Source organism: Malurus melanocephalus, unplaced genomic scaffold (assembly GCF_030028575.1).
Source record: "Malurus melanocephalus ecotype Western Australia unplaced genomic scaffold, MMel_1.1 scaffold_34, whole genome shotgun sequence".
Lineage (NCBI taxonomy): Eukaryota > Metazoa > Chordata > Aves > Passeriformes > Maluridae > Malurus > Malurus melanocephalus.
In genome coordinates this window covers 169,338-189,244 of record NW_026623266.1, presented here as the reverse complement: position 1 = coordinate 189,244, position 19,907 = coordinate 169,338, and the positions used below count along the sequence as shown (strand labels likewise).

The 19,907-nt window shown below is 42.8% G+C and overlaps 2 protein-coding genes across 3 annotated transcripts in view; one reads left to right on the top strand and one right to left on the bottom strand.

Annotated features, from left to right (window-relative positions):
- Positions 1-1,618: 1,618 nt before the first annotated feature.
- CCDC90B (coiled-coil domain containing 90B) lies at positions 1,619-12,392 on the top strand. 2 transcript variants are annotated; one of them, XM_057364039.1, is made up of 9 exons: positions 1,619-1,748; positions 3,629-3,748; positions 6,395-6,498; positions 7,819-7,920; positions 8,543-8,584; positions 8,664-8,735; positions 8,818-8,871; positions 9,794-9,908; positions 11,038-12,392. In XM_057364039.1, the coding sequence occupies exons 1-9, from the start codon at positions 1,655-1,657 to the stop codon at positions 11,091-11,093; spliced, it is 759 nt and encodes a 252-aa protein (XP_057220022.1). In that variant the 5' UTR covers positions 1,619-1,654; the 3' UTR covers positions 11,094-12,392. The 2 variants fall into 2 exon arrangements, with proteins under 2 accessions (XP_057220022.1, XP_057220023.1); XM_057364040.1 differs by lacking the exons at positions 1,619-1,748; positions 6,395-6,498 and having other exon boundaries at positions 3,700-3,748.
- A 232-nt stretch (positions 12,393-12,624) lies between these two features.
- Positions 12,625-19,907, bottom strand: part of ANKRD42 (ankyrin repeat domain 42) — a 15,039-nt gene continuing 7,756 nt past the window's right edge. Inside the window, 5 exon segments of the mRNA XM_057364041.1 lie at positions 12,625-13,341; positions 14,638-14,782; positions 17,328-17,451; positions 17,879-18,054; positions 18,655-18,760. Of these exon segments, the coding sequence (XP_057220024.1) occupies positions 13,246-13,341; positions 14,638-14,782; positions 17,328-17,451; positions 17,879-18,054; positions 18,655-18,760 (647 nt within the window). The 3' untranslated portion in view covers positions 12,625-13,245.

Here is a 19,907-nt window from a genome sequence, read left to right as displayed (position 1 = left end):
TTCACTAGCGTTCCCTATTTTCATCTGTTTCAGAGGACAGCCTTCTACCCCACAGCACCCTTGCCGAGTATGGTAGCATGAAGACCCCTGCTGCAGACCCTCACCCAGACACTGACAAGATGGAGATGTGTGGCTTGTGTGCGTGCAAAAGCTGTAGAATGGCCAGCTGAGAGCATAGGAATAGCTGTCCTCCACTAGATGTGTACAAATTAAAATAAAATAGAGCAGAAGGATGAGCTGATCAGAATAGACGGTCCCGTCGCCAAGCCATCCGGCTGTAGGCTGCTGCCCTCCTCTGGCAAACTGGGACAGCAGTCCTGATCCCCAGAGCAGCTCTGTATTGCTGAAACGTACCGAGCTCAGCTGCTGGCTCCGGCTGACAGAAATTACAGGTTACAAACGCCCAGCTGCCATCTCGCTGTTTGTCTGAAGTGGAAAATCAGCACCCTGGGGCATGTAGCTTCTCTACCCTGCCAGGGAAGCCTTTGTGGATGGAAAGGACTGTGTGCTGCTCAGGGAGCATTTGCCATCCTGAACCTGCGTGTGACACTCTTAGGGTTGAACAATAATATCCCCGCAGAGAGGGCGCGGATCTGCGGATCATCTCCCTTAGTGAAAGCTCTTTATTGCTATTGTTGGGCTTTGTTTCTAATGTCTTTATCTCGGCAACACAGAAATTGTTGACTCGTTGGCTCAGAAGAATCTCATGAAATTCAACAAGTGCAGGGGGCTGCATCTGGTGGGGGCAATCCCATAAATGAGCACAGACTGGGAGAGGAATTTTTTGAGAGCAGCTCTGAAGAGAAGCACTTGCGACTCTCATTGTATGAAAGGCTGAACACAACCTGGCAAAGTGTGCTCACAGCCCAGAAACCCAACCATGTCCTGAGCTACAGCAAAAGCAGTGTGGGCAGCAGGGTGAGGTAAGGGGTTCTGCCCCTCTGCTCTGCCCTTGTGAGAGTCCATTTGCAGTGCCGTGTCCAGCTCTGGGGTTCTCAGCACAAGAAAGACATGGACCTGTTGGAGAGGTCCAAAGGAGGGCCATGAAGATGAGCACAGGGCTGGAGCACCTCTCCTACAAAGACAGGCTGAGGGAGCTGGGTGCGTTCAGCCTGGATGGGGCTTCAGGTAAAATCCCACTGCGGCCTTCCAGCCCTTTGAGGGGGCTTATGAAAAGAAACGAGTGAGACTKTTTAAAAGAGCCAATAGTGACAGGATATGGGGCTATGGTTTTAAACTGAATAGGAGTAGGTTAGATTAGCTATTAGGAAGAAATTCTTTACCTTGAGAGGGTCGTGGTACTGACACAGGTTGCCCACAGCAGCTGTGGGTGATTCCCCATCCCTGGAAGTGTTCAAGACCAGGTTGGATGGGGCTCGGAGCCACCTGKTCTAGTGGAAGGTGTCTCTGCCCATGTCAGGGTTTGGAACTAGATGATCTTTAAGGTCGTTTCCCTGCGCATCACGGAGGGAGGGAGCCGCTCCGCGATGCGGCACCGGCTGAGGGCGGGCATAGCTCCTCCCAGCCGCACGGGGGCGCTGCGCCGCCAGCTCTGGCCGGGCCCTGCCGTGAGGCAGTGCCTACAATACCCAGCATGCCCCGCGGAGTGACCGGAAGCGGCAGTCCGCGGGCGGAAGCGGCGGGCCGGGGCGCGATGAGGGGCGCCGGGAGCAGCGCGGCGATCCGCGCCTGGGCTGGGCCGCTCATGCTCCCGATCCCGGCATGGCTGCCCCCGGCTCCTCGCAGAGGTGAGAGGCGCCGCAGTGCTCGGTGTCCTGGCCGACTGACAGCTTCCGTGCGCGGTTGGCCAGGCGGCCYCTCGGGGTGGGCAGCTGCCGGGATCGGGTGACCGCGGCCCGGGTCTGTGAGCGGCGCTGGGGCTGCCCAGGGCGCTGGCCGGGCTCGGTGTCTGCAAGTGGCCGCGGGCCCGKCCCTCAGGTGCTGTGTGAGGGAGTGCTGAGCGCCTTCCCTCGGGGCTCTAACAAGGGGTGAGTTGCACGGGCGGGAGCAGCCCGGTGAGCAGCGTACGGGGCTGTCAGGGGGTSTTTGGGACGGGAGGAGCGGTGGGAGTGTCCCAAAGGGTGCACAAGGGCGTCACCGAAAGGTGTCTCAGGTAGGATTTTGTGCAGTGATGGTCTCAGCCCTGGGTTGGGAGAGGAGCATCCAGTCGAGACTGCARGAGTGGACTAGTGGGGACAGGAGCAGCTTGGCGAGGCAACCAGAACTGTAATATCAGCTTTCCTGAGACAGTGTCTCAACCCTGTGAAAAAAGCCCACCAATGCGTTTAGAAGACAAGAGCTGTGTGTTTAAAAGCTGGTACAGCTCCATGAAAACGGGTTGGTTTTCATTATTTGTGTGTAGTATTTGGTGCATCTTAGCTCTAATACTGTCATTAATTTGGGTGCTGTGGCTGGTTTAGTTATAGCCAAATCTTTATAGTATTTGTAAAAAAGCACATAACTTGATTTGTCTAGTAGTGGCAAAATATGAATTCCCTGTTGCTGAAATGATATAAAGCTTTTGAGTAAAGATCGGGATAAAACACAGTGCCAAGTCTGGATAAGACACRGTAAGTTTTCAAATAAGCATGGATTAAGAAGTAACAGGGCTGCTTAGATAACAAAGAATTAATCAGAACAGAATTTGTAAAATGCAAAGCCACACAAACATAAGGTGAAGAGGAACATAAAAGTAGGAGAAGCAGTGAAACATGTTTGTGGGAAGGCACTCATATCATAAATGGAGAGTATCTTTAATACCTGAGGTTAACTAATACTTATTTAGAGATTAGGTATACTTAATCTCTGAGGTATTAGATGCAAACATCATGTCCCTTTACTGCCCACTTACTTTACTGGTGAACCAATAAATGAATTCATCATGAAAATTAGCCTTGCATATATTCTTAAAAAAAGGAATGTTCTTTATGTTCTCACAAGCCACCCTCCTTGCTGAAAAGGGTAGTGATGGAAGAAAATGTAAAAAGAATGTGATTSAGGAATTCTCTGAAAATGACAGCTTTTAATTAGATACAAGGAAGAAATTCTTTRTTGTGAGGGTGGTGAAGCACTGGCATAGATTTTCAGAGAAGGTGTGGATGCCCTACCCCTGGAAATGTCCAAGACCAGGCTGGATGGGGCTTGGAGAAACCTGGTCTGGTGGAAGGTGTCCCTGCCCGTAGCAGGGGTGTGGGAACGAGATGATCTTTATGGTCCCTCCCAACCCAAACCATCCTGTGACAAAATAAAAAGCTGCTGGAATTAAGATTCAACAGTTTAAATAAAACAGCAATGAATGCTTAACTGCATGAAGTCATTCAGTGTTTTACAAGTATATATGTGATGTTTCCCAAGTATTATAAAACAATTAATTGGCCAYGGAGGTTTATTTGTGTTGTATCAGAATGCTTGGCTGTTGCAGTTACATGAATGCACTTAAGATTCATCTGTGAGTCCTAGTTGGTGTAAATTCCCTGTGGAAAAGGGATTGATGGTTGCTGGTGCGTGCTGTAACCCAGCTTTTTGTTGCAACATCCATGCAGCTTTTCTGTGATGAAAGAAATTAAAATTAGTGTATTGCATGATAAACCAATCAGGTTAAGATTAAGGCATGTTTTGTTACTTCCAGGTTTGGCTGCCACATTTGTCAGGAAGTCATATGATGTCAGAAGGGTGGATATCACTCCCTTGGAGCAGAGGAAGGTGACTTTTGATACCCATGCTTTAGTGCAAGATCTGGAAGCCCATGGTAAGTGATATCTGATAAATAATTCCAAGGAAAATTTTTAATATGAAGTACTGTAACTTTGAGTGCTATCAGTTTCCCCAGAGTACCAGTACTCAATGGTATAAAATGTTTTGGCAGCCTCTTGAGGAGGSTGGTGAAGGAGGGGCATCTGATTGCTGTGTAATACAACTATTACATTACATTTACCTCCTTTGTAGCTGTAGKCAGGTTTATGTAGTGTCTGCAGCTGAGGAACATAATACAGTTAACAAATATAAAGTAACAGTTAAAGACTTTTATAGCACAAATGGAGCTTTTAAAGAAATTCCTTCTACTAGCCAGCTAGTAATAACTGAAGGGTTTTTTTCCTATTCAGAACTGTTTTCAGCAGCGTGGTGCTGTGATACATTCTTAATGCCTGCACTGTGGTTGTAAGTGAGACTGACTGAAGTCAACAAAGAGTCCATCCAGTCCTGGGTGTGTCTCCTGACAACAGCTGTGAGTCAGGGCCTGCAGAGGAGTGTTAAAACAGGACACATGTATGTCACACATCCCCTTGTACTTTCCAGGTCTCCAATTTCTGTCACCCTGGAGGTATTTTGAGACAGGTGTGAGTTTAGTAAGCTTTAGTGGAAATCTTTTCACAAGTTTCTTCAGTCTCTGAGCCACTACAAACTGATTAATACCCAAAACATCCTTTTTCATGGAATTTCAGACATCCACATCTTTTTTTTATGCATAATCTGATGTCTGTGAGGTGAATTTGAGTGCCCACTCAGCTCTTTTGTGGGAAGAAGGAGTGAACATTTAACATCTCATGTCACTCATGATTATGCAAACTCCTGTCATATTGCTCCATCACTGTTTTCCAAACAGAAGAGTCCTAGCTTGTTGCATTTTTCCTAAAGCAGTAGCTTTTCCATRTTTTTAACTATTCATTATGCCTTTCTGTTAATATTTTCTGCTTCTGTCACATTCCATTCCATTCCATTTCATGTTTTCAGGAAACAGTGCTGGCAGTACTTGACAACTGAATGTCCTGTGGATCTGAATAGTAATATCATGTTGCGTCTGTTGTGTTCTCTGTTCCTTTTCCTAGTAATTCCAAAGGGCTTGGTTCACTTTWTTGATCACTGCTAAGCAGTGAGCTGATGTCTTCATCAGACTAGCAACTATCTTTTAAAATCCCAAGTGACAGTAGAAACTTTGTACAGTCAGAAGGTGTTTCCACTGTTYGGGTCTAATAATAATATGTGTTAGTAGGTAAAAGACTCACARTAGTCTGCTAACAATGTTTATTTTCTTCATGCTTGTCAGATTTGACAGGCTGTACTTCCCTACATCTCTCTAGAACTGCATTTAAAAAGTGGCATTTTTATTTTCTAGTCTGTGAGTAACCAARGTAGGCTGTGAAATGTTACTTGTCCCAAGGATTGATTCAGCTATTTCTTCTTCAGGTTCCTCTAGAAGTTGTGGGGTGAAATCTGCCTGGCACTGGTTGTTACTCAGTTTAATTTGTTTCCTAACTTCTACAAATACTTCAGTACCACAGTGACTGGTCTCTATAGGTAAAACCTGTACACGCCACAAAAATAAGAGAGCCATTTTAGTTTTTCCAAAGCTTGCTGCAGGTGGTTTTCTGGCTCCAGTCTCTTGCTCATATAAACTGTTCCTCATTTTCTAAACTTCCACAGAACAGAGTCCTTTTTTGCTATGGAGGAAGAGCAAAATAAGGAATTGGCAAGAGCTTATGTAAACCTGAAAACTGAGAGAAACAGAAGCAATACTATTATCACACCTCTTTGTGAAAGGAAGCTGTCATAAAGCATGTGAAACTTTTTTAGACATGTAAATCAATGGTGCATCTAGATGGTACCAGTATTTCAGAAGGGGGAAGTGGCACGGTTCTCTAAACAGTTTGCCTTGAACGCATTTTTCAATGTTAATTTTTCAATGTTAATTTAGCCCACTTTATAAAATGGAGTAGTTGAAACATATCAGATTGCTGGAAATAAATGTCTAGGGCAAAAGCTCTTAGCACTTGACCAGATATGGCTGAATTGAGAGTAATTTTTTTCCCCCATTATTCACTACATGTTATCTTTAACACTCCAAAATTACACCAAGCAGACAAAATGTAATTTTTATCATCAGAAAGCAAAAATCCCCGCTTGATTTCATTCTGCAGGAAATGGATGCAGCAGTTTAAGAACCAGTTTTGCATGTGCTCATATCTGTGCAGGACAATTTCAGTATATGCAGAATTACTATTTTATAGAATGCATGCTTTGTAGCTCAAGGTAAGTTTGGTTTTAACAGAAAGTTAAAGATCATTATGAAGTAAAGTTTTGCTAGATTATTTTTATAATGCATGAACAGCTGGATCTTGTATGAAGAAATTTGGTCTTTCCGTCAGCTGCATGTATAGACTTCTAGTATATTAAAAATTATTGTGCTTCAGATTTTTGCAGCATTAAKTCTGTGTTTTTCCCAGTTAAAAGTCACAGTGACTGGCTCCTGGCTGTGAGTTTTCAGTCATTGTGTGAATTCCCATGTGCCACTGTGGTTAGGTGTGGCATTTGGGTGTCCCGGGTTATTATGCAGCTCTTGCTCTTCATCCAGACTTTTAATACCACCCTAACTTGTCACCCTTCAATTGTCCCCCAGGCTTTGGGAAGGAGCAAGCACAGACCATCGTGTCGGCGTTGATAACCCTGTCCAATGTCAGCTTAGACACCGTCTATAAGGACATGGTTACACAGGCCCAGCAGGTAAAAACTCATCTGTGCTGTGCAGCCAGAATGGCTCATGTTTGCATCTTTAAAACACAAGTGAGCAGCTCTCTAGTGCTATAAACACCTCACTGTGTCAGGTTTTCCTAAGTTTCACTTGGGACTTTAAAAGATAATTATAGGCCCTGAGCAGCCTCCATTATAGTCTGACTACTTCATTGAACACAATGAAGTTTTTACAGTTCCTGGTAAAATGTCAGTTGCATTTACACTGAGGAGCTAATATGCCTCATAACCATCTTAAAATATTTATTATCAACACTGACTACATTATAAAACACAATGTTTCTGCCTTATACAATTTCATGCAAATTCTATTTGGGACGCTGACTTTCTTTGCATATAATAGGATTTCCAAAAAGGAAGGTTTTCATTTTGATGAAAAGAATTACAGAGACACAAGTTCTTCTCGTCTTCTGAGATTTTTCAGGAGAAAAAAAAAGTTAGACAACTTATATTACAAGTAAATGCCAGTAAGATAAAAATTTGTTAGAAGAAAGGCTCAGCAGTTCAAATAAAATAGCAATGAATGCTTAATTACATTAAGTAATTGAAGAAGAATGGCACATAATTTCAGCTTGCATAGCCTTCTGGAGTAATGATCAAAACCATCTGGTTTTGATCTGTGCATGGGAGCATCTTCCATGCTAAATCGTAGGGTAACTTCCTTATGYTGGGTGAAGGAATATTGCTTTCAAAATTTTTAAATACCAAGTTTCTTCCATTATTTTCTGGTTTGGTTTTTTTTTTTTCTGTGTTTATACATAGTGGTTGAATTCTGAAGTTGTTACTTCAAACCCCAGGAAGGCTTTTTTCCAGTGATTTACTTGCGTCCATCATACACAAGCTGAGAGGACCGTAGGATACTCATTATTTGGCTTTCAATGAGCTGGTTAGCAAGAAAAGGAAGTTGCAGCACCTTATTAGGAGCTGCATTCAGACCAACAATTAATGCTTCTGAGGCTGCTGAAAGTTCATTGAAAGTGGAAGAGCCTGCAGGGACTGACCTGTAGTTTCAGATCTATTTAATTTCATAGTTACTTGGACTAATACCTTTTCCTTTTTGCTYAAATTCAGAGTTGCTGCATGAAAGCAACAAAAAAGCACAAAACCCAAACCTCTTGGGTCTTTCAAACAAATTGCAGCTATAAAATTGTCTATTTCTGTCACTTTCTTCTTGAGAGACTCCCCACATTTGTCCTTTGCAGTAGCTAATTTCATAGTTTCAGACCTGAAAATTTCTCCTTTACTTGCCAGAAAGTGTACAACTTAATCAATGGCATGATTATTGTTTCACAGGAAATTACTTTACAACAGATAATGGCACATTTGGACTCCATTCGAAAAGATATGGTTATCCTGGAGAAAAGTGAATTTGCAAACTTAAGAGCAGAGAATGAGGTACTAATAAATTTTTTCATTAAGCAMTTTCAGCTGCAATATATGTTGGGTTTTACCTGTGGTACATTTTTGTGGAACAAAATATGAATGTAGAAGTAATTCTGGATACTTTTATCAGAATTGAAGAGTCTGTATGTTACAACTTCAGAGATCCCATAAAAATATATTTCACATGCTAAGACCTGCTCAGATCYTCTGTAAAGGATGCTAAGATGTGTACATTTTTTAATCTTCTGTAATTTTATTTAAGGGCAACTGGTAGTTTCTGGCTATTAMCCATATAGTGCAGGAAGAGGAGTCAGCCATTCCTTTGCAACAGTTTAACTAATTTCATGATTGAGACATGTTTTGCTCTTACTTGATGGCATATTGTTATTTTTCTGCTGTCTTTAGTCTCAGAATAACTTTATTTAGAGCAAAATTCCCAGCAGATTGTATATGGCTGTACATTTGAACACATTGTTACCATATTTAATCAAGAACGAATTGCCCCATTGGGAGGAAAAATGAGGGAAGAATAATTGCATAGATGCAGTGGTAACAACTTACATGACTGATTAATTTGGTTAACAGTTTCCTGAATTTGTAAAAATCTTTTTTTKTTTTTCTCCTCTGCACTTAGAAAATGAAAATTGAATTAGATCAAGTTAAACAGCAGTTAATGGTAAGTGGACAGCAAGTACCTACAGACTCCCATTAAGGAGAATAAATAGCTACTTTCATAATCTTAATTTGCTTTAAAGACTGAAACCGGTAAAATCCGAGCTGACAGCAAGCTAGACATAAACCTGGAAAGGAGCAGGGTGACAGATATGGTAAGTTGGTCTGTGAAGATGCCCTTATTAGCTCTGTGTTGTGTTTCAGTTGCTACAGTTGTGATKTATCTTTTATCTACAGTTTACAGATCAGGAGAGGAAACTGATGGAAGCAACCACAGAGTTTCATAAAAAAGTAAGTATTGACATTAATATTGCATGTTAATGTAAACCCCAAACTTTGGTGAAAGCTAATACGTTTTTGGCTACCATAAAGCAAAAGGCCTGGGTGTATCACTCAGGGCTGTTGTAGGTATTTCTTGCCTGTGGGATTCACATTAAGCTTCAGTCAGCAGAGGGAGACATGCAAGCCTTGTCCCTCGTTTCCCAGGTGCCTTGCCACAGGCTAGCACAGGTGGGATGTGAGCTATCATGCTGCCCTTTTCCCAGTGTTAACTGATGGGCTGTACCACAGGGATGGTGCAGGTRCCTACAGCCAAGCAGTTCAAAGACCGGAAGTCCTCAAAGGTCCTAGAGGACACTGAAGTCTAAGAGGCTGAAAAGGGACAATGTCCCATCTTGAGCATATCCTTCCTTTTTGGGAAATGCCTTGTGAATGCTTAAACCTTTGTTTTTCAAAAATGTAGGAATACTGTTCTATATGCTGTAGAATATCTTCTTTAGGTGGCACTGGCACATCAGAGACAAAAGTGTGTCATGAGGGTGGTGAGGCACTGGCACAAGGTGCCCAGAKAGGCWGTGGATTCCCCATCTGTGGCAGTGTTCAAGGCCAGATGGGAAGGGGCCCTGAGTAGTAAAAGTGTCCTTGCCCATGGCAGGGGCGTTGGAAAGGGGGGGGATGGTCTTTAAGGTTCCTTTCAGCCCAAGCCAGCCTGTGATTCTGTGATCATTGGAGTTCTCTCTTTTTTTTGTGTCTATCCCTTCAGTATTCTTCCTGGACAGTATGAAGCAATGTTTTGCGTTTTCTAATGTCTCTTAGCAGGGTTAGGGTGGAAATTTGTTTCTTATTTCTAGTAGCATGGTATTTTAGTTCAGCTTTGGAAAGTTGAAGGGGCTAGAGACCATTGTCAAATATATGCTGTATTTTAATATTTCAGGATTCAAATACCAACAGCATTATCTCAGAAATCAGTAATAAAATTGACACTGAAATAGCTTCCTTAAAAACGCTCATGGAATCTAATAAACTTGACACCATTCGCTATTTGGCAGGTATGTGATAGGCAAGGAGGTGAGTACTGGTACTGTATCGTGGATGTATCTAATTCTRTTCAGGAGTACATGCTAAAAGAGACCTCTTGCAGCAGTAGACAGCTGGGATTGGGTGGAGGAGATATTCCTTCCCCCCTCCAGCTGGGAGAAATGTGACAGAGGACACAGAAGAGGTTGGAGCATGCCACAGTAGGACTAGGATTGTGCCTAGGGCTGAGATTAGGACAAATATGGACATGGTTTAAAAAAATTGGAAGCCTAAATACTTTATCCAGTTTGACAGTATCTCTGCTTGCTGCTGCAGCTGTTGATGTGATGGAGTTGCTGCAGAAGTTTTGCTGAGGTCATTTACATTATACTGAAAGTTTGCTGTCATTCAGGACTGGTCTGAGAGTGACCAGTTATGCCTCCCATTCAGTCTCCACAGACACACAGTTTAAATGTCGCAGCACTTGTTCTGCTTGTCATGAAAGTACAACTTTCAGTCTGATTTGAGATTTGTCTTCTCAATATATACAYAACCAGTGAAGTTTTCATTGTGTRGAAACTGGATAAAAAGAGATTACTGCATTATATCTGGAAATAAGGTTCAAAGGGTTATTCTAACACCAATTGAAACAGCCACATAACAAATCCAAAGGACAATTCATCCAGCCTCAGGAGTGCTGCCTGGATATCCTGGTGGTGGGTCAGATATGTGGATGAGTGTTCATTGTCAAGTTCATTGTGATTTTAGTTCCATGGGAAACCTATGATGTCTAATACGAGCCCTGGTACAGTCACCTCTCCAACAAAGAAGTTTCCAGTAGCGGGGTGACAGTACTAAAAGCCTGTGGTGCAGTGTAATATCTGGGGTAGCTGTTKGGAATATGTCCCTGAAAATGTGGTTTGTGAGGCCCATCTCAGCACTGTGGCTGTACTGCTGTGCAGGGAATGGCCAAGACCAGGCATTGGCTTCTGGAATTGTTATGTCACACATTCAGTAGTCTGGGAGCTTTAGGAGGCTCTGCTCTAGAGTTGCTATTATTCTTCCATCTGTTTGCAGCTAATTTCCTCTATGGATAAAGTGGTGCAACAGCACTCAGCTAATTGGCTCCTTTCTTTGTTGTTTGCTTTTTTTTTTAAACAGCCTCAGTGTTCACTTGCCTAGCAATAGCACTGGGATTTTACAGGTTCTGGAAATAAATCTACATGGAATGACTGCACTAAATACAGACAGAAAAGGCCACCCAAGCAACACCACTTKGATGATCACGTTTGCGCTGTAGATAACCTTGATACCTTTTTATTTTGATATTCTTACTGTATAATAAAAATGTTTTCTGAATATGAAATACTAAAGATCAAAATAATTGGGGGGAAGTAGCCAGATAGTAATATTTCATTGCCTCCTATTCAATACTGTATTTATTTAAAAATATTTCTTATGCTATACCAGAAAGTGTTTCCTAATATTTTTTAGAAGCAAATTTGCTTTCTTTTTGGAAAATTCTCACTCTCAGCTCCTTTCAAAATGGAAATATTAAACATTTTACAGACCCTTGAAATGGGAATACAGTTCCCAAATTAGAGTTCCCAGTATAGGGATGCTAATGCCAGACTTCAACATATCTAGTCTGATCCAAGTAAATTATTCTTAAACATAGGTTCTGGATTTTGCCTTCAGTCTGTTTCATTCTTCTTTGATGAAATGAGCCCTGTTCCTTTGGGTTTTTTATCTACATATATAAAAACACACTCCAAGGCCTTTACTAAAGAACTTTCCGTTTTTCTTTAAAACTGGTTTACCTAAATTTAAAATGTCACGTATGACTAAAGTATCTCCATAGATTTATTTTCTTTAGTGTCTCTTGCAATTTCCATAACTCCAGATGTCAGCAGAATGGGAGAGCTTCTCTGCCTTTCCAAGGGGAAATGCCTCCACTCTCAACAACTGTGTACAGCCCTGGGGCAGATAAGTGCTCATAACTTCCCCCTGTCAAGTAGCACAGRGTATTTCCAAGAAACCTGCACATATTTTCTGGCCATAGCATCTGTCTTTGAACATGAAAATACTCTGCATCTCAGTGTGGTGGTGGTGGTGGTGGTGATCCTCCTCCAGACTTATCTGTAATCCTGTGGGACACGCTGACCCTCCTGACCACTCTGCCTTCTGCAAAGACTTGACAACTCTCATTGCAGAGTTGCARCATAGGTGGATGCCTTCCAAAACTGAAGCGGTTCCATCTTGTTGAGAACAAATGTATATGCTTAGTTTGATCCCTTTAGTAARATAGTTTTAAAAGTCTTTCTGGATTAAGTTTGAAGTAAGAATAGGCCTTTAATGGGCTGAGGACTATGTAGTAAGTACTGACTAGTGGTAATTTTTTTATTGCTATTTTATTCTGTTTACAGTTGAACTTGCTGGTATTCTGCAAATTCTTACATTCTCTGCATTAAATTATTTATCATCTTTACTCAAGAAAATAAAATTAATTTCTTATATTTGCTGTCTGGCTATCTGAGAGTTCCTACATAAAAGTTTATCACCAATGGTGATGCAGGCAATAGCTCATGTGCTGCGGCTCCTCACCACCATCATTTCACACACTGGGCTCTTGATACAAGGCTTATGCTGTTGGTGTGCCTCTCCTTCACTGTGCACACAAAAACATGGATTGTTACTTTTCAGTACTTCTGAAATTGGCAGAGATTAAGTTTTCTTTGGTACTAAGGAAAGGACAGATYGGGACTTCAGCCCTAAAATAATTAAATCTCAAAATGAGGGTTTCAGAGGGAAAATAATTTCAGGATAGCACACAGATACGAGAAAAACTTTTATGTGTTTAGCCATTAAATTATTTTTAGGTGTGGAGGAGAGGTCAGGGTTGCTGTTTCTAACCACAAGCTGCCCCATCCATAATCTGGTGAAGTCTTCAGCCCTGAGTTAGAGACCCACTACTGCAGGTCAGCTGGCACCTCACAGAGGAGTTGCTTCCTGCCTTTAGGAATGACTGAAGATGAAAATCAAGGGGCTCCTGTCTGCAGCTGAGAAKTAACTCTCCTGGACACTATTGAGCTTCCACACTGAATATTCTTGGAGGTAATGTGCATTTTTTCCATCCAAAGGTAGTAGTACAAAATAGACCAGTGGAGGGAGATASTTTTCTCAGAACTAAGAGGGCCTGTGACTTTCTTCTTGTTACGCTAGAGAACTAGAGAACTAAAAACATAGTTCAAGTAGAAGGCAGAGAACCACAACTCATCAGTGGAGCTGGGTTGTGCRAGCACTTTGCATTATCTGGAATATTGCTTTTATACCTCCACAGTCTTCTGCCCCTCCTTTGAGGCTCGTTCCTCAGCGTAGTTTCACAAACACTCTTCCCGGCCTGCAGGCTGGCTGCTTCTTTATTTTCGTTTTGTCTTTGCAAGACTTGGCCATTGTCTCAGCTTCCTGGAACAAAGAATACTGCAGCCATTAAACAGCAACCACTGAAAGTATTTGAAAGATCTGGGAGTAACCACAGAATACTGTATTCAGACTGAAGCTGAAGGCAGAGCGCTGTCCCAGGGCATGGGATGGCTGYGCAGCACTGTGAGAGGGGAAGGCCCCTTGGCTGTAGCAGTCACTCAGAGCAGTTCCTGAAAACAGAGCTGCCTCAATAGCTGTGCCCTGTCCCAGCCACTAAGCCTAAAGCGCAAATATTTCAGAGTGCTGTGGGTAAAAAAACACCACTACTACAAATAGTGTGGGGACTGACACATCAGGTGTGAACAGCCAGAAAGGCAGCTTGGTTAGAAGGGGAAAATTAACCAGAAAAAAACCTGCCTGATTAAAAATACAAAATGTTTGCCAGCCTGGGAATCATGAGGCTSAGAAGCAGAAACATACTTGAAAAGTGCAGCTGGCCTCTCTGAAGTACAGCTGTGGCATGATGCGTTCAGAGCCACACTCATACCATCAACAAGCACAAAAACAAGGGACTGCAGAGGCAATTGACTGAAAAGGTGGAAAATAGTCTCGGAAATAAAAAATGGTCTGAAAGAAGTATCATCATCTGTTGCATGTGCAGGTAAAAGTAAAAAATAGAAACAACAGCATCCCAGAAACAAGCAACGGCTGCTTGCAGTAGTGTTGTCCTCTTCCCTCTTATGTTTTTATCATATAGAGTTTAATTTTTAATTCAAAATGGAACTTCTCTAAGAATTTGCAATGCCGCATATACTTTTCCTTTCCCAGATTGAATTTTCTGCATGAACTTTCTAAGAGGTCTTGGACTCTTATTCATTATGCCTGATTGACTCCAGGTTTTGCCATGGATTGAGACCGTGTCATTAAATTTGTCTGCCTCTGGGGACCCGCAGTTGCAATCTCTACACCCACGTACACTGGGTAACCCTTTAGGTGGTGACAACATCTCTCCTGAAGCACCAGTCCAGTTTCGGGAACAGGTACCAGTCAAGGGGAGTTGCCATTCACTGGATATGCGGTGTGGAAATACTCAGGGATTAGCCCACTCCTTTTGTTAATATGAAATAYCGGTGCTTCTGTGACAGGGTACAAAAAGAAACGGATATCCTTTCATACTGTCAAGGACAAAGACTGCTGCTCACTTCAGTGTCCCAAGCTGAAAGCTGCAGCACATTTTCTCTAGTATTTCCTAGCACCACACTTGGAAATCTTAGAGGAAGGAAACGTGCCCAAGCAACATGCCTCTGTATCATACCCAGGGGAGTTGGCGGCACTCACCGCGAAGGTGGCAGAGGGGGTGCGGGTTTTCTGCCGGCTCTCTCTGAGCTGGCTTATCTCAGCGCGGTAATCGTCCAGCTGGCTCTCCAGCTTCTCCCGCCTGACCCGCTCGTATTCCAGCTGGGCCTCCAGCTCCCTCACGGCCCTGCCAGGAGACAAGCGAGCATAAAGTACATCCAAATCTGCCCGGCTCCACGCGGTGCTGTGCCTTAGCCAGAGAACAGGTCAGTCACGCAGAAAGCAGCGCCGCACGCCTCACGCCAGCTGTGATCAGGCTCCAGACCCCTGGAGACAGCTCGGAACAGCTTTCCCTTCTCGGCTGCCAGCGGTGCTCAGCGCAGTGTGACCACGAGATGGAGCCGTCTGCCCACACACCGAGCCCGGGCTCCGGTCCCTGGGACCGGGTCAAGCTCCAGCTGCGGGGGAAGGAGAAGAGCCCAAGCGGCAACTGAATTATGAAACAGAGTGAAAACACAAACCGGTGTTCTGGAAAGATCAGGGRCAGCTTTTTCATTCACATCTGGTGCTTCTACATCCTTTCTATTGATTKGCTTAGGCASGGATGAGGAATACTCAGAAGACAGYTTGCATGASTGGCTTATACACAGTTGCACAAGATCTCATTRGTCACACCCWCAACGGCTYCTAAATTATTCGAGATTCCTGGAAYTGTTTGGCTGAGACATAATATACACATAAACTGAGTCTCTGGAGTTGAGCTGGCTTTCCACTATATCAGGATGAATTACCACAGCTATAAAGATGGAAGATCACTGAAAGGAAAGGGATCTGACCTGTGCGTTCAAACAGCACAGCAGGAAAGCTCTCAGCAAGGCCTCCTAWGTTTCCCTGTTTCCTGGAGTGAAGAATTCCTCACTCAGGCCCTTTGAGTTACCAATCAGCCTTACTGCAACAATGGCCTGTGCTCAGTGTTCAGGGAACAGCTGACTTCTTCCATGCTTCCAATTAAAGAGGCACAGCTTCAAAACTGTGTGGCACACTCATGGTGGCAATTTCCTGCAATGAACCCTGGTTAAAGGGCTGTGAAGTGGTTCACACCAGGCCTCTTACAGCCAARACACCTGGACTAAAGCAGAAATTTTCAAAATCTGCTACAGTGGCCTTCCCAAGTGGCAAGTCCTGCTTTCCRTCTAGTAAAATGGTGGTGTCATTAAGTATTTTATCAACAATGAGGTTTTCTGGCCTATGATACAAGCATTTGGGGGTTTATCCACAGATAGGTACCCYGAGAAAGGTAGGCAGGTATGCTGACAAGCCCTATTTCCTTTTCAAAAGGGTAGTTTTGGGTTACATATGCTTTCTAGCCTTCACAGGTGAGAGAGACCCAGAGACCCTTCAGAGAGCCTGGCAATTTTTCTAGTTTAGCCACACATGCCACAGTAGGGAATACCCCTTAAAGAGTCGTACCAGACCCGTCTAATAAGGCACTGCTAGCTTTTGAGCAGCTGCTCTATCCAAAATTAACTTTCATACCYATCATTAGTCAAGAGTGACTTTTCCATCACTAAAACCAGACTGCTCTGACCTTTCAATGTAGGTATCACCTGAGCTGAACATCATCTTCATTTCAGGGCACTTCCAGGACACTCCCAGAAGTGATGAATCACCCTAAAGTACATGTTTAGTTATGYCCTTAAAGTGCCTCCACCTCTCCAAGAAGTTGAAAAAGGAGCTCAAGGTAACTAACTCTGTTACCTATAACAGGCATATCTGGTAAAGGAAGACAGACTGTCAGCATAAGCTGAGTCAAAGGGTGACCTGATACCAAAAGAAATCCTGACCTCAGTTTYCCAGCTCAGACATGGCTGTATTAATTGCAATCTGTGACACCTATTACTCCTCCAGGTCCACATAGACTGGTAAATCTGCTTTCTTCATGATGGCATAAAAGCCAGACAGTCTCCTTCAAGTGCTTTGGTGGCCCAAACACATTATGGAGGTAGTTATCTACAAAGACTGAGAACAGAGGGTAGCCAAATCTTTGACAGGGAAAGGTGGAGATAGGCCTGTCTTTGTATGCTGCTTTTTTGTTTAATCTCTAAATCTTTGATAGACTTTTCTTTGAAATGTAGACAAATCACCTGACCAATTTAACAGAACCATTTGATTTAATGGAGACACTGAGAAACAGAAAGATATTATGAACAATGCTTCACATGCAAGGGCAGGTTTGCTCATAGTCTTTTTCCTGTGGTCTGGATACAAGCTAATGCTTTCCTGAGCAYAGAAATATATTGCCAATGAACAGAAATGTTAGCACATCACTGAATAATTTCTGCTGTACATGCACTTCCATCCAAGCCATGCTAGGACTATTGCCTTTTTTCAGTTTTACTGAAGGGCAACATGTCTTTGGCATCCTCAGAGGATACAAAACAGACAGAACTTATCAGACTACTACACATGTCTGCAAGGAAACCTGAAAGCAAAACAGATGATCTTGCACAAGAATCACGGACTATCAAGCTCGTGTTGTGTTGTGGAGCTGATTCTGATTGACAGAAGTTTAGAAATGGCCAGACASATTGTTGCTGTCCATTTCTTTGTGRCCTGGTTGAAGTTGGTAARTGGAAAAGACAGAATGGCCAAAGCAAATTTAAGTCAGCTTTAAGGCAGGATTTAAAATGGGCCCCATAGAGTTAAACATTAGCAGGGCAAAATGACCTTACTTCTCAGYTTTACTTTCTTTTTTCATCTTCCTCTCCTCTTCAGTTATTCCTCCCAGCTGTCTGTAGTTGCTRTAGGCAATTTCTAGAAGTCGCTGAAGTTCTTTAATCTTGTGATAGGCCCTTACTGTAAGACAGAGTTCTCCAGGTTGGTAAAATGCATGRAGAAGACAGTAATGCTGGAATCCAATAGTCTGAATAATAGTCTCACAAACACAAGAGCTCAGCACACTGCTGAAGCAAAACACACTGCTCAGCAAACACTGAGCTACACCTGACACCCACACAGCAAGCAGATCTCAAAAACAAATAGCAACCCAACACTGTTGCACCAACAYGGATTAAAATGGTGTAAGAATTAYGATCTGATTGCCCTCTGCCTGCTTTCTAACTTCCCAYAATTTGTCTGAATGTTCAGTATTACAGATATCCTGTCAACCATCTCATCTTACAACAAAAAGATCAGAGCAGTTGGCAGGAAATGTCCTAGTTAGGACTATAATGTCTTGATACCAACCTTTTCAAAYAAGAAATTATGGAAATACAGTGCTTACTGCGTGCATTCTTTTTCTCTGTTTTATCCAGGGTTAAATCTTCTTTGCTATCTGTACTCCCTTCCACACCATGTGTTTCAAAAAACTTTACATTGTTTGCATCTAGTTCTTCATCACTACAGTTACTGTCTCCAGTTCTTGGTGTCAAAAGTGCCACAGCTGCCAGATGGACAAATCTGCAACAGAGAACAGTAAAAATCTAGAAAAACACATGTGGTAGTAACTCTCTGAAACTGTYCATGTTCCCATTTATCAGAGGGGTTTCAGGATTAAAGGAAGCACTAGCACACACACTATCTATCTACTATCAACTATCTATCTACTTTTTCTAGTATTCTTATGGCATGAGCTCTGCTTCAATGGAATTTCATGGCAATGGCTCCTACATCAGAGGCATCTTTTTCCTTTGCAGGACTTCTCAATTAAACCTCATCAGAAACTGCATTATTTTTATTAATGCAAAAATCAGCTGGCCTCTGCTACTTCTCATTTACTTTGTACAGCAAACTGCGAGGATACTGGCTGAAAACTGTCCTTTTGCATATGAGCTAGTTTTCCTCTTTTGTGTCTGATCTCGCTAAAAAAATTAAGTGAAAATGAAAACCTTTTTGTAGCTACAATACAGCTTTACTTATCACTCAGAGCTGGAATTCATGGGCCTGATCTGTTCTTTCTCCATAATTGAAAATTAGTATTAATTCCAACAAAGCTGACATGATATTGATAAACAAGTAGTAAGTAATTAAGTATCAGAGCTACAGGAKATGTACTGCTACCTCTTGGCTACATCCTTTGGAGTCTCTCCAGCATCATTTGTAATGTCACAGTCAGCTCCCATTTCAACCAACCACTGTAAGCAATGGATATGCCCCTGTTCAGCAGCTAAGGGAAGGAAGGTGCACACAAGTCAGTTATATACAACTGAAGTGTTTCAAACCTAAAATGTCTTTTTCTTGCCATTATTTGACAATAAGGCCAGAGTCTGGGCTCACTAAGACACCACAAGGGAGTTACTATCTTATCTCAAGAGAAGCCTGTGTGTCAAGATGCTCACATCATTTGTGCGCACACAGTTTTGGGGAAGATCACGTAGAGTGGGTTGGTGACTCCTCCTTGTTCTAGAAATGCACTGGCAGCTCTTCCTAGATACAAGTTACACTAAACTTGCCCAGTCTCACGTGCTGAGCACAGGACACAGACATGACTGCTGCCTTAGCAGGAAAAGCCGGTATGTCACAGCTTGGTAGCAAAGCGCTGCCACCTCACCCTGGTTGCCAGGGATCAGACAGCTGGGGCCCCAATCTGTGGTGTGTGCTGCTGTCTCAGAAGAGAGAAGMAGGACTTTGTGCTGGAGCTAAAGCCACGTCATTTCTTGGGGCAGATACTGAAGGCAGCACTTCTCAGCAGTATCCTAACACAACCCTACAGATAGGATCTGGCAAGGCTGCTGCTCCCACCACGTGGTGCCATGAACAAAGTCTCACTTATGGAAGATGGTATTTGGCAATACAGCTGAAAACAACTGTGTGCTGTTTCCAATCCATTTCTTGACAGCACTCCCTTTTGAATATTTGTTATATGTGTTTTCTTACTGAGATAAGGAAAGGAAATTACAGCATCAGCATGTAAACACTACTGGATGAAACAACTGTAGTTCAGCATTAGTCCAAGAAAAGGAAGTGGGATTTTATTTCACTTATATCTAGTCAAAAAGAAAAGTGGGAAATGTGTTAAAAGCATATTACCAAAATGCTTTCCTCTTTCTTTCTTACTTCTTCCATTTCTTCTTTCAGACAATACTGTGAAACCCCCAAACACTAGAGGACCACCTTTTCTGCAGTTCTAACAGTCCACCACATRTCAAGGCATCAGCCAGAAGTTTACCTTTCTTCGCAGCATCCTACCAAATGACTTTCTTGTAGTTTTTACAACATATCCCCATAGTACTGATAAGTTCAGTAAATAAGGGCCCAGGCCACAATACAGATCATTCTTATATCTAACCAGCTCATTCTTATATCTAACCAGC